General features: G+C 43.9%; 1 protein-coding gene across 3 annotated transcripts in view; it reads left to right on the forward strand.

Moving 5' to 3' along the window:
• Positions 1-13778, forward strand: part of FZD3 (frizzled class receptor 3) — a 158645-nt gene that overhangs the window by 84598 nt on the left and 60269 nt on the right. For 2 of the 3 annotated variants that reach the window (XM_068280059.1, XM_068280060.1), the window contains exon 4: positions 2825-3842. In XM_068280059.1, the coding sequence (XP_068136160.1) occupies positions 2825-3842 (1018 nt within the window). Of the gene's footprint in view, positions 1-2824; positions 3843-6251; positions 6320-13778 lie in introns of those variants that run through there. The other variant, XM_068280061.1, reaches the window with a different exon arrangement.

Raw genomic sequence — 13778 nt, forward strand, 5'->3', positions numbered from 1 at the left:
ATAACTAGAGATTAGGGTGTTGGGGGCCCTGGGTGCCTCTTAGTCTAAGAGCAATCGGTGTGTGACGGCTGGGATGGAGGGATGGAGGGGCGCACTTTGGTGTCTCAGCCTTGGGTGCTGGAGGACCTTGTCCCGGCTCTGGTCATAGCCTTGTGTCCTACCATATTATTATTATTATTATGTATTTATATAGCACTGACATATTCTGCAGCACATTACAGAGTACATAGTCATGTCACTGACTGTCCTCAGAGGAGCTCACACTCTAATCCTACCATAGTCATAGTCTAATGTCCTACCATATTATTATGTATTTATATAGCACTGACATCTTCTGCAGCACATTACAGAGTACATAGTCATGTCAATGACTGTCCCCAGAGGAGCTTACAATCAAATCCTACCATAGTCATATAGCCCAATGTCCATTATTATTATTATTATGTATTTATACAGCACTGACATCTTCTACAGCACATTAGAGTACATAGTCATGTCACTGACTGTCCAAAGAGGAGCCAGAATCTCATCCGTATCATAGTCATAGCCTTGTGTCCTACCATATTATTATTATTATTATTCTGTATTTATGTAGTACTGACATCTTCTGCAGCACTTTATAGAGCACATAGTCATGTCACTGACTGTTCTCAGAGGACCACACAATCTAATCACTAATTGGGGGGTGGGGGTTTGCGTGTCCTGATATGTACAGTTGTGTGTCCTCAGTATGGAATATGTCAGTACTTTACTAATGTAAAGAGAATCCATAAATACCCCTTTACTGGTGTGGCCCGGCCTTTAATGGCTTTTTGCGGCTGAAATCGGAGACCACCTGTCGTAAGAAACCCCCCACTGTGTGAAAGGATAACAGTGTGTGGAAAAGAGATGGTAGCGCCAGTAAATCATGTGTGGTGTGTGCCTTGGGGACGAGGGGGCACAGGGAGAGGTCAGAGAATGGAGCAGATTGTTCTTCCATCAGAAATAGGATTCTCCAGCCTCTGAATCTCACGTAACTGTGAGAACTCTCTGCAAACATGGCTGTGACTGAATACATAGTGTTATAGTATGGCTGCCCACTCCTAATATATAGAGAACATTTAGGCATTCAACAATTTCATCTGCTGCTTTCGAGGCCCAATGAATGTCTCCCTTACGGTTTTCTGGTTGGAGGTCTATGAGGAGAATGACCGCACCAGCTCTTCCTAGTAACAGTTCCCTAGTAACCCTGTGACTGCCAGCGACCTGAAGCCTCGAAAGCAGCAGATGAAATTGTCTCATGTCCCTTAATCTCTAGTAGTCAAGATGATACCATTTATTCGTAGTATTATTGTTTAGTATTTATGTAGTGCTGACATCTTCTGCAGCGATGTACAGAGTATATTGTCTTGTCACTTAACTTTCCCTTAGAGGGGGTCACAATCTAGTCCCTACCATCTTATGTCTATGTATGTATCATGTAGAGTATGTATCGTAGTCTAGGGCCAATTTAGGAGGAAGCCAATTTACTTATCTATATGTTTTTTGGATGTGGGAGGAAACCAGAGTACCTGGAGGAAACCCACACATACACAGGGAAACCATACAAACTGTGCAGATAGTGCCCTGGTTGGGATTTGAACTGGGGACCCAGCGCTGCAAGGCGAGATCACTAACCAGTATGCCATCCTTATTCAAACTTGCTTTTACAGATGGCTATGACACGGTACAATACTTCACTGTTTTTAGTAGTCAGTGATGTACGGAGGAATGTATGCACAGGTTTGCCTTCTTACCAACAAAGGTTGTTGAATATGGTCAAATTTTTGTCTTCTTTAGCATGCCCATGCATGTAATACCTTACCTTTCCGCTGCCCCCCAGTGTTTACAGAGTCTCCGCCATACTTCTGTCTTCGTGTCCCTTGTGACTACTGGCGTGGGGCACACGTGTGAGGTCACTACGTTATATGCTGTTAGTCACGTGGGGCGCCAATGTAGAAGTATAGCGCGGACACTTGGGGGCAGTAGACACTTCTAACATTGCCCCCTTCCCTCACATAGCAACAGAACGCATCACTAACCTGCACGTGTGTATGTGTGGCTTTAAATGACGGTTTTTAGTGAATTTATCCCAAGGAGAGATAAATCATGAGTTAAAGTGTACCTGAGGTGGATTCCTGTTTTAAAATGGGACACAGTGGTATGTTCCCTTCCAAGGGACATGTCTTTGTGTCCCCTCCACGCTGCTCTCAACCCCCCCCCCCCCCCCCCAATCTACCAACCTGCTTGTCGGTAGCCTAATAGGGGGAGGGGCTTCCCTTGCAAGAGAGATATTCCTTCAAAACGCCTTGTCTGGTATTAAGAACGCCCCTTACCTGCCTCTTTGTGTCCCTCCACTGCCTCTCTGGCCTCTGTGATCTTGGAGGAGAGGCACAGAGCTCTGCATGCAGCGTTGTGGTAATTTTTTGTTTGTTTTTACAAAACCAAAACTAAAGGATTATGGGATGCATGAGCGGTGGTAACGGGCTCTACCTGATCAGCCTAGCCATCTTCGGCCCCCCACCCCCCGGGGCCAGGTAGTGTGTGGGTTTTTTTTGTAATTTCTTCTTCTAATTATGCCGGCTCGTTAAAGCAGGTAAGAAGCGATCAATAGTGAAATAAATAGATAAAGGGAGATAATTCATGAGAGAACACAGATAATGGGAGACTTATTATGATTTAAGAAGGATAAGGAGGCATCATTTGTAATATATATATTTTTGTAAACCAGTACTCACTCTAGTTTGCAGTAGTGTTGCTGCTAAGAGTGCCTTTGGATGTAAGAATAATACTTTATGTGTTTTAGATTCCCAGACTGTGATGAGCCCTACCCCCGAATGGTGGACCTCAGCATCTCCAAGGAACCCACAGAGGACACCCCTTTGGCAGTGCAAAGGGACTATGGCTTCTGGTGCCCCAGGGAGCTTAAAATTGACCCTGACCTGGGCTACTCCTTTTTGGGAGTACGGGATTGTTCTCCACCCTGTCCTCACATGTACTTCCGAAGAGAAGAACTCTCCTTTGCCCGATACTTTATTGGTGTGATCTCTATAGTGTGCCTCTCGGCCACCTTGTTCACCTTTTTGACGTTTCTCATTGACGTGACCCGCTTCAGATACCCAGAAAGACCCATTATATTCTATGCTGTCTGCTACATGATGGTGTCATTAATCTTCTTCATTGGTTTCCTGTTGGAGGACCGTGTGGCTTGTAATGCTGCCAGTCCCAGCCAATACAAGGCCTCCACTGTGACCCAAGGATCTCACAACAAGGCCTGCACAATGCTCTTCATGGTTCTTTACTTCTTCACCATGGCTGGCAGCGTTTGGTGGGTGATCCTCACCATCACTTGGTTCTTGGCAGCTGTCCCGAAATGGGGGAGCGAAGCTATCGAGAAGAAGGCGCTGTTGTTTCACGCCAGTGCCTGGGGCATCCCTGGAACCCTAACCATCATCCTTCTTGCCATGAACAAAATCGAAGGGGACAACATCAGTGGTGTTTGCTTTGTTGGATTGTACGATGTCCACGCCTTGAGATACTTTGTCCTTGCTCCCCTCTGCCTGAACGTTGTGGTTGGTGTGTCACTACTCTTGGCTGGGATCATTTCTCTGAACCGAGTACGGATAGAAATCCCGTTAGAGAAGGAGAACCAGGACAAGCTGGTGAAATTCATGATCCGCATTGGCGTGTTTAGCATTTTGTACCTTGTGCCCCTCTTGGTGGTGATTGGCTGCTATTTCTACGAGCAGGCCTATCGCGGGGTGTGGGAAATAACATGGATTCAGGAACGATGCCGAGATTACCACATTCCCTGCCCTTACCAGGTAAGGATTCAATTTATTAAAAGTAATGCTAGACAATTATTATTATTATTGTTGTTGATCATTATCTGCACCTCATCCTATTCAAAGAATTGGACCTATACCCATCCAGGTAACACTACATCTGTAAAACTAAGCTAGAGTAAATCTTTTTGCTGCGAGTACTTGACGCAGGGGTCACATTTGTTGTCATCGCAGGTGTTTTGCCGCAGTGCAAAATTGCATGCGAAAACGCGAGTAATGCTACGTTTTCAGGAGCCATCTGCGATTCTGTAAAACGTTTAAAAATAAGCTACAACCTGTACTACTTTTTCGCACAATGTGTGTGATTTCTCATTGAAATTCACTGGCTACAGTAAAAAAAAAGTTGTGTTCAATCGCAGAAAAAACGCACACGAACAATCGCCTGCGGTTTCGGCTGACGCAAGTGCGATTTCTCCCTGAGTATTCATTGTTGGTTGTTCCATACTGGCAGATTCAACCATATTGATCAAATCCGAAATCGATCAGAAAAGCGATGCATGTCTGGCCAGCTTTAAATAAAATTTGCTGCAGATAACACAACAGGAAGACCGGAAAAGTGTGAAAAGTTGTAGCACTCTCTCTCTTTTTTTTTTTTTTTTTTTTTTTTTACTTTACAAACCAACACATGTATATTTTATCTTACATATAAAGATACTGTCTGATGAAGGATTTTAGTTTTTGCCGGGAGACCGGCTATACTGTCCTCCAGCATATTTGGTACTTTCATAGCGATGTCACAGATCTGCATAAATTGCCTTTAAAGGTTACTCGTTACAATATGGACGTTTTGACACTTCGGTCGTATTTGGAAATAACATGACATATGCTTGAATCCCCCTGTTAAAGGACCACTATTGCGGACATTTTTAAAACTTAAAATACATGTGTACATATACTTATAAGAAGTATGTTTCTATCGGAATAAGACGCACTATTAACTACTTTTCTCCTATGTTCTTTTCCCTTACAGTAGGCAGTAAAATTCTGAAATATGATGGATTTTGGACTAGTCCATTTCCTCAAGAGGAATACTCAGTATCTCCTTTATTCTTTACAAAAGCACTACCTGGAAAGGCTGTATAGAACGAAGTCAGTCAGCCTGCATACTGATCCGCATAATATTTTGACAGTTAGACTGCACAACTGCCATTCAGAAAGTGCTTTTGAAAATAAAGAAAACCCAGAGAATCCCCCATAAGAAGATGGACTAGTCCAAAACCTGTCAAATCTTTTTAATTGCTACTGTAAGTGACAGCAACATAGGAGCAAAGTAATTTATAGTGCATTCCAGTCTGGGACAAGTGTACTTCTAGCACACATGCATTTACAAATGTTCAATTTTTGTGATATTGGCCCTTGAACCTAAACCAAGAAGGATATGGATTATTTTTCTCTTTAAAATAGTACCAGTTGCCTGACTCTCCTGCTGATCCTGTGTCTCTAATACTTTCAGCCACAGCCCCTGAACAAGCATGCAGAACAGGTACTCATAAGGTAGCCATACACTGGTCGATTTGCCATCAGATTCGACCAACAGATAGATCCCTCTCTGATCGAATCTGATCAGAGAGGGATCGTATGGCTACCTTTACTGCAAACAGATTGTGAACCGATTTCAGCCTGAAACCGTTCACAATCTGTGGTGGTGGTGCTGCCGCCGCTCCCCCCTGCATACATTACCTGCTCCGCCGGTGCGACTGCCCCCTGTCACCGCTGCTCCGTCTCCGCGCTGGTCTGGTCTGGTCTCTGGCATGCTTCACTTCTTCCTGCCCGGCAGGAAGTTTAAACAGTAGAGCGCCCTCTACTGTTTAAACTTCCTGCTTGGCAGGAGGAAGTGAAGCATGCCGGACCCGGAGACCAGACCAGAGCGGAGACGGAGCAGCGGTGCCCGGGGGCAGTCGCGCCGGCGTAGCAGGTAATGTATGCGGGCTCTATTGCGTCGGTCGTCGGGCACTCGAACGCCGCTAGCGACGCGCTCCCTACCCGCGGGCGATCAACGGTAATTTTCCGCACGGAGCGATCGACGGGATAGATCGAAATTTAGCGTGTAGCGGGAACGATGTGACAGCAGATTCGATCCCAGTGATCGAATCTGCTGTTGATCGGCGGGGAATCGGCCTAGTGCATGGCCAGCTTAACTGAAGTCAGACTGGATAAGCTGCATGCTTGTTTCAGGTGTGTGATTCAGACACTACTGCAGCCAAAGAGAACAGCAGGACTGCCAGGCAACTGGTATTGTTTAAAAGGAAACATCTATATCCCTCTCAGTTTAGGTTCCCTTTAAGGATTACAGATTATCGTCGTTTGATAGCATATTTGACATGTTTTCCTCATATAATGTCTAATGAGATTCCTTCTATTGACTTGTGCGCTGTGATCCATATTTAGGAGATAAGCGGTGTAGAATGACACCATGTACTCCGCCCGGTATTTCCCGGCCTGTCAGTCATTGCGCTCCTCTGGCGGTACAGAACTGTAAATGACCTTCTAATAGATCTGGCACGCTCCCCGCACACAGAGGGCTAAGAACAGAGGCATTGTTTCCTGGGATCTGTCTGAACGGCTCGCCCGGCTTTTAAGTCGCTCACCGGCAGTTTCTGCAAACAGGGCTTCAAGGAAATGTGGAACGTTAAAGGGGCGGATCGAGTTTCTTCCAGCGGGGCCCTAAAAGTGCACTGCGGTCACTAATAAAAAGTTGGCATTTAAAGGACTCCGGCATGCATGAAATCAAAGCTACCCCAACGCTTTATCAGCCTTTGCAGCTATTTTAACATAGCTTATTTTTCACCCTGGAAAAGGTCATGGATGTGGATTTTTCTTTCTTCTTGGCAATGCTTTCTTATCCGGCAATTAAGAAAGAGGGAAAATCCACCAGTACTTGGAAATCCAGGGCTAAAAGTGGACCTGAACTCTTGCACAATACAGAAGAAAAACATAGATAAATGCTCCCTGTATGTATTTAGAGAGTTTAGCCTGTCTAATTCCCCCTCATTTGCGCCTAATCACAAGTTGTAATTTGATCTCTTAGCGGTGTCAGCTGGCTGCCTCGGCAGAGCAGCTAGTTTGGATGCTAACAATATGCCTGCGTACATGAAAGCAGGAAATAGACAAACTGCAAATTTATTGCAGGATTTAATATAACAAATGAATGTTTTTCTTTAAAGGTTATTATGCTGTTGCTTATGTTTTTTAGAGCAGAGAGGAAGTTCTGAGTTCAGGTCCCCTTTAAGTCCTGAAGTGATGTCAGTTCAGGTTCTTCCATCCAGTATCTTGGCTTCTAAAGGGGAGACTCCACCCCCTGCAGTGCTGAGACAATGCACTTTCTATAGTGGAGGGCAGGCAATACATACACAATCAGGCAGAGGAGAGTAAGGGAGGAAATGACATCAGGATTGGCTTCAAAATGGCCACACTTAAAATGGGAAATGTTAAGAATTTTCTCTTTTTTTTTTTTTACTGTAGAAAAATCACTAAAATCTAAACGTGGACAGTGCAATACATGTGTTATGTAAGTAGAGAAAGTATTTATCTACTTATATATGTGTGTTTTTTTCTGAGATAGTTTGGCTGACAGCTCCTCTTGGAAAGGGTCAGTCTAGTTCCCAGGGAAGGGAAAAGGTAATTGCAGGATCCATTCCATTTCTCCAGGCTTTGGAGAAGATTTTCATTATTAACAAATTAGGGAGTGTGAAAAAAGCTTCTGGAAGTCCATTTAAAGGACACCTGAGGTGAAAATAAATAAATGAAATAAACCATTGTATCTATCCTCCTTCTCCTAAAAATGACTTTTTAAGATATTCCACGGTTTTATTTTATATTTAGATTTACTTATTAAGTTTTTAGTTTATTGTTTTTTCTCAATGACACATTCATTGACGTATGCCAGAGCTAAAATCTATGAACTATTTACCCCTTTTATCTCTTTCCTGCTCTTAGAAGCCATTTTCTGCTAGGAAAGTGTTTTTTTTAGTTGTAATTTCTGATCAGTGAGGAGTCACACTGTAGTCTGACTCAGTCCTGACAGGAATTGCCGCTTCCTTACCTGATGTTTAACTCTTTCAGGCAGAGAAAAAAAAAGAAACACAGCATAGTTATTTGTGTGTTGGGCACTGTATATACACGTCTACCTCATCATGTCACATGTCACCTCGGGTATCCTTTAAAGAGGAGCTGTCAGCCATACTATCTCAGAAATATAACATATGTATTGTACTGTCCACATTTTGAGCTTGGTGTACCTACAGTGAAAAAAGAGAAAATCCTCCCTGGCATTTCCCACTTTAACTATTTTGAAGCCAGTCCTGATGTAATTTCCTCCCTTACTCTCCTCTGCCTGATTGTGTTTGCATTGCCCGCCCTCCACTATAGAAAGTGCATTGTCTCAGCATAAGAAATATTGGCCAATCAGAGAGGAACAGAGGTGTGGGAGGGGAAAACAGGAGGGAAAGAGGCTTCAGCCAATCAGGCTGCATTAGTTAAAGAGACTCTGAAGTCTTTTTTTTTTTTTTTTTCCCCTTATTTTGTCATAAAATCCTCTTCAGCATTAATGCCCAAGTGGAATCGCCGCATCCCTGTGGCAAATGAGTGATTTATAAGTGAGAAATAGCCCTGCAAAGCTCTGCTAACTCCACAGTAAATCTCTGCTGATCGCCGCCTCTCCCCGCCCCTTTCAGTCTTCTTTCACTGAGTGGAGCGGGGAAGAGGCGGAGATCTGCGGAGATTGATTGCAGAGAGGCAGAGCTACTGCTCAAAGCTCTGTCTCCCCAGGCAGCATAATCTGCGACCTGCAAAATCGAGGAACTTTGCCGGTCTATTTCTCAGTAATGAATCACTCCTCTGCCGTGGGGATGGGGAGATTTCACTTGGGCATTAATGCTGAAGAGGATTTTTATGACAAAATACTAGTAGATCCAGCCCGTTTAAAAAACGGGCTCTAGGTCTACGGCCGCCGCCACAGTGCATGCGCACGCACGCAACCGCCGAGCGCCCGCCCACCTCGCTTGCCTGCACCCGCCCACCTCGCTCGCCCCTCCAGCTCCCTGGTCCCAGCTGTCAGCGCAGTAACAAAAATCTTGGCACACAGGGACAAAACTGCTGGACGCAGAGACAGTTAGCCTTTATTAGGTAGGATGGTAAAAAAAAAAGACTTCAGTGTCTTTTTAAGCTTATGGGGAAGTAGAGAAGAAGAAAAAGGACAGCCCAGCATGCCCTGCAACTTCCTTTTTGTGTACCACATTTTGTATGTATTAAATAAGAGTCAGGTAAACTGGGGAATGATCATTTATCAACAAGAAAAGTAATAGAGATTTTAACTTTTGGATTGCCTGATTAGCATCCTTATTACTTGTTTACCAGATAAAAATAAAAAATTGATTTTTTTTTTTATTTTTATGCCCGACAGTTACACTTTAAACTCATTCCATAATGCACAGGGCTTTAGGTGTAAGGCCACCTTAATACGTAATATGCGGTGGGGATTTCAGTGGATTCTTATGAGTTTACATCGTTTCGGGGCAAAATTGCTGATGTTCTCCATGTAGGGGGCTGCTTATTGACCCCTTACTAAACGCTGGGAAAGCACTGCAGGTAGTGGGCGACTGAATGAGGTAACCATCAGCCAATGGGTGCCCAGCCTGAGAGTTGTGGTCCACTCATGACTGTCAGTGCAGCACCATAGTCGTGGCCAGAGCAGAGCGTCCTGACACTGCTAGGTGATGCATTGTGACCTGCACACACCTCTGATCTCCTGACAAGGTGACCCAGGCTCTTTGATGTCTGGAAACAATGCTGGAACAAGCATTGTGCTGGGTTATAGATTAACCCATGGTGCTGGGAAGGGGGGGGGGGGACTATGGACTGGGGGGGGAGAGGATCCATATCAAAGTGACTGAGGGGTGACAGAGTGACTTTCCAGCGTATTCCTCTCTAAGTTTCAATCAAAGCCTTCTTCCTATATCACAACTGCAGCAGCAAACAACAAAAATCTGGCCAATCGAGTTTCCAACTGAGCATTTAAAGGGAACCTGAAGTGAGAGGCATATGGATAAAACAGGGAACACCAAGAGCCCCAATAGTGTAATACGTACTTGATAAGGTGGCAATAAATTCGTTTTGCTAGATACAGAGGTGCTTAACTTGAGCAGATCCTTGTGCAGATCGCTTGATACTCCTCCCTGTATTGCCTGATGAAGCGGGATTGAGCCTGCGCAACGCGTTGCAAATTTTTTTGGGGAGTTTCTAATAAATGCGTTTGACTGTCTGAATCGCAGTCGTTGCCGTGTCTGCTTGAGGGAGGTAAGACCACCACTTCCTCCTTCATTTTTGCCATTTGAGTTGGTTTTTAAGCTCATTTAATCTAATTTTATACTTTTGGCGCCTCTGTTCAATGTATACAATTGAGAGGGATATGGAGGCTGACATACGGTGGTGTGAAAAACTATTTGTCCCCTTCCCGATTTCTTATTCTTTTGCATGTTTGTCACACTTAAATGTTTCTGCTCATCAAAAACCGTTAACTATTAGTCAAAGATAACATAATTGAACACAAAATGCAGTTTTAAATGATGGTTTTTATTATTTAGTGAGAAAAATACCTCAAAACCTACATGGCCCTGTGTGAAAAAGAAATTGCCCCCTGAACCTAATAACTGGTTGGGCCACCCTTAGCAGCAATAACTGCAATCAAGCGTTTGCGATAACTTGCAACGAGTCTTTTACAGCGCTCTGGAGGAATTTTGGCCCACTCATCTTTGCAGAATTGTTGTAATTCAGCTTTATTTGAGGGTTTTCTATCATGAACCGCCTTTTTAAAGGGACTCCGAGCAGTGCAGAAACTATGGAAAGATGCACATCATTTTAAAGCTCTCTTTCTCCTCTTTCCAATGAGATATAAACCGCCACCCTACGCTTTTTAGTTTTCGCTATTTTCGCGATTGAAATTGCCGCGGCCGCGATTTCGATCGCAAAAATAGAGAAAACTAAAAGGCGTAGGGCAACGATTTAGGTGTCGTCAGAAAGAGGAGAAAGAGAGCTTTAAAATGATATCCATCAAGCCATAGTTATATTGTATTACACAGGGCGACTTTTTGTCAAAGTCAGCAGCTGCATTCAGCAAAATGGAGCTGCTGACACTGGGGAAAGTGTCGTCCTGTGTAATACAATATAACTATGGCTTGATGGATATCATTTTAAAGCTCTCTTTCTCCTCTTTCTGACGACACCTAAATCGTTGCCCTACGCCTTTTAGTTTTCTCTATTTTCGCGATCGAAATCGCAGCCGCGGCAATTTCAATCGCGAAAATAGCGAAAACTAAAAGACGTAGGGTGGTGGTTTATATATCATTGGAAAGAGGAGAAAGAGCGCTTTAAAATGATATGCATCTTTCCATAGTTTCTGCACTGCTCGGAGTCCCTTTAAGGTCATGCCACAACATCTCAATAGGATTCAGGTCAGGACTTTGACTAGGCCACTCAAAAGTCTTCATTTTGTTTTTCTTCAGCCATTCAGAGGTGGATTTGCTGGTGTGTTTTGGGTCATTGTCCTGCTGCAGCACCCAAGATCGCTTCAGCTTGAGTTGAGAAACAGATGGCCGGACATTCTCCTTCAGGATTTTTTGGTAGACAGTAGAATTCATGGTTCCATCTATCACAGCAAGCCTTCCAGGTCATGAAGCAGCAAAACAACCCCAGACCATCACACTACCACCACCATATTTTACTGTTGGTATGATGTTCTTTTGCTGAAATGCTGTGTTACTTCTACGCCAGATGTAACGGGACACGCACCTTCCAAAAAGTTCAACTTTTGTCTTGTTGGTCCACAAGGTATTTTCCCAAAAGTCTTGCCAATCATTGAGATGTTTTTTAGCAAAATTGAGACGAGCCTTAAAGTTCTTTTTGCTTAAAAGTGGTTTGCGCATTGGATATCTGCCATGCAGACCGTTTTTGCCCAGTCTCTTTCTTATGGTGGAGTCATGAACAATGACCTTAATTGAGGCAAGTGAGGCCTGCAGTTCTTTAGATGTTGTCCGGGGGTCTTTTGTGGCCTCTCGGATGAGTTTTCTCTGCGCTCTCGGGGTAATTTTGGTCGGCCAGCCACTCCTGGGAAGGTTCATCACTGTTCCATGTTTTTGCCATTGTGGATAATGGCTCTCACTATGGTTCGCTGGAGTCCCAAAGCTTTAGAAATGGCTTTATAACCTTTACCAGACTGATAGATCTCAATTACAGTACTTTGTTCTCATTTGTTCCTGAATTTCTTTGGATCTTGGCATGATGTCTAGCTTTTGAGGTGCTTTTGGTCTACTTCTCTGTGTCAGATAGCTCCTATTTAAGTGATTTCTTGATTGAACCAGGTGTGGCAGTAATCAGGCCTGGGGGTGACTACAGAAATTGAACTCAGGTGTGATAAACCACAGTTAAGTTATTTTTTTAACAAGGGGGGCAATCACTTTTTCACACAGGGCCATGTAGATTTGGAGTTTTTTTTTCTCACTAAATAATAAAAACCATCATTTAAAACTGCATTTTGTGTTCAATTATGTTATCTTTGACTAATAGTTAACGGTTTTTGATGAGCAGAAACATTTAAATGTGACAAACATGCAAAAGAATAAGAAATCAGGAAGGGGGCAAATAGTTTTTCACACCACTGTATGTAATTAAATTTAAACAATACTAGTTGCCTAGCTTTCCTGCTGATCATCTCCCTCTAATCTTAGCCATAGACCCTGACAAAAATCTGCCAAGATTAGCTACATCCTTGTTTCAGGTGTGTGATTCAGACACTAGTGATGCCAGAATAATCAGCAGGACTGCCAGGCAACTGGTATTGTTTAAAATTAAATGTCAGCCTTCATATACTGCTCTCGCTTCAGGTTAGGGTTAACCACTACAAGGAAAATTCTGCTACTATGCTCCTCCTACTCAGTGTCAAAAAATATTCAAAATTGCCATTTTTAATTGTCGACATGGGGAATTACCAAAGTAAATGCATACAGTAAAGCTGAGACCATGATCTACTTCTTGGGGCTTCTTCCAGCCCCCTGTAGTCTGTTAGTTCCCTCCGTGTTTGTGTCGTCCCCTCCATTCTGCTTTTGTAGTGTCCGCAAAGTCTCACAAACTGCGCATGCGCAAAATGCTTCCGGTGATGGGTGTGCAGTCAGGGGGGTGGGTGATCAGGGGGATGGGCGCAGTAGTTCCCGAATGGCTCTGTTGGGGCATGGGAGGACAGAGGGGAACGGGAGGATTTTTGTCTAATTGGGAAACAAATTTTATAGTTTATGGCAGCTTTAGCACCAGATAAATTTGTGACTCGTTATATAGTTATTTGGGTTGAAAAAAGACATACGTCCATCGAGTTCAACAAGAGAACAAACATGGTGACCTTAACCCACTCCCGACCACCTAACGCTGATCGGCGTCGAGAAGGTGACAGCTCCAGGACCGCGTAACGCCAATTGGTGTCAAGTCCTGGGGCGGGGTTTTGCAGGAGATTGCGCGCGGATTTCCGCTTGAATGAGGGAGCCGCTAGGAGACTGTTAGACAGCCACACCGCCGTCTATTTACATGGTACAGCGATGTGATCTACCGCAGCTCTGTACTGGGGACAGCCATGTTACTCGGCTGTCCCCTAGAGAGGCTCACAGAGCGATACCCTCTCATAGGCTGATGCCTGTGAGAGAGGATAGCTGGGATTGGTTGGCGGTGGGAGGGAGGGGATCAGCAAAAATAAAAGTAAAAATAGCGGAATTTAAAAACAAACATGAAAACAATAAATAAACAATGCAGCAGCGATCAGAGCCCACCAACAAAAGGCTCTGTTGGTGGGCAGAAAAGGGGGATAAGGTGTGCTCTGTTGTATGACTATTAAGTACATGTAAACATATACAAATAAGTACATTTTCCCGGAGTAAA

The sequence above is a fragment of the Hyperolius riggenbachi genome, chromosome 4 (genome assembly GCF_040937935.1).
Source record: "Hyperolius riggenbachi isolate aHypRig1 chromosome 4, aHypRig1.pri, whole genome shotgun sequence".
Classification (NCBI taxonomy): Eukaryota; Metazoa; Chordata; class Amphibia; order Anura; family Hyperoliidae; genus Hyperolius; species Hyperolius riggenbachi.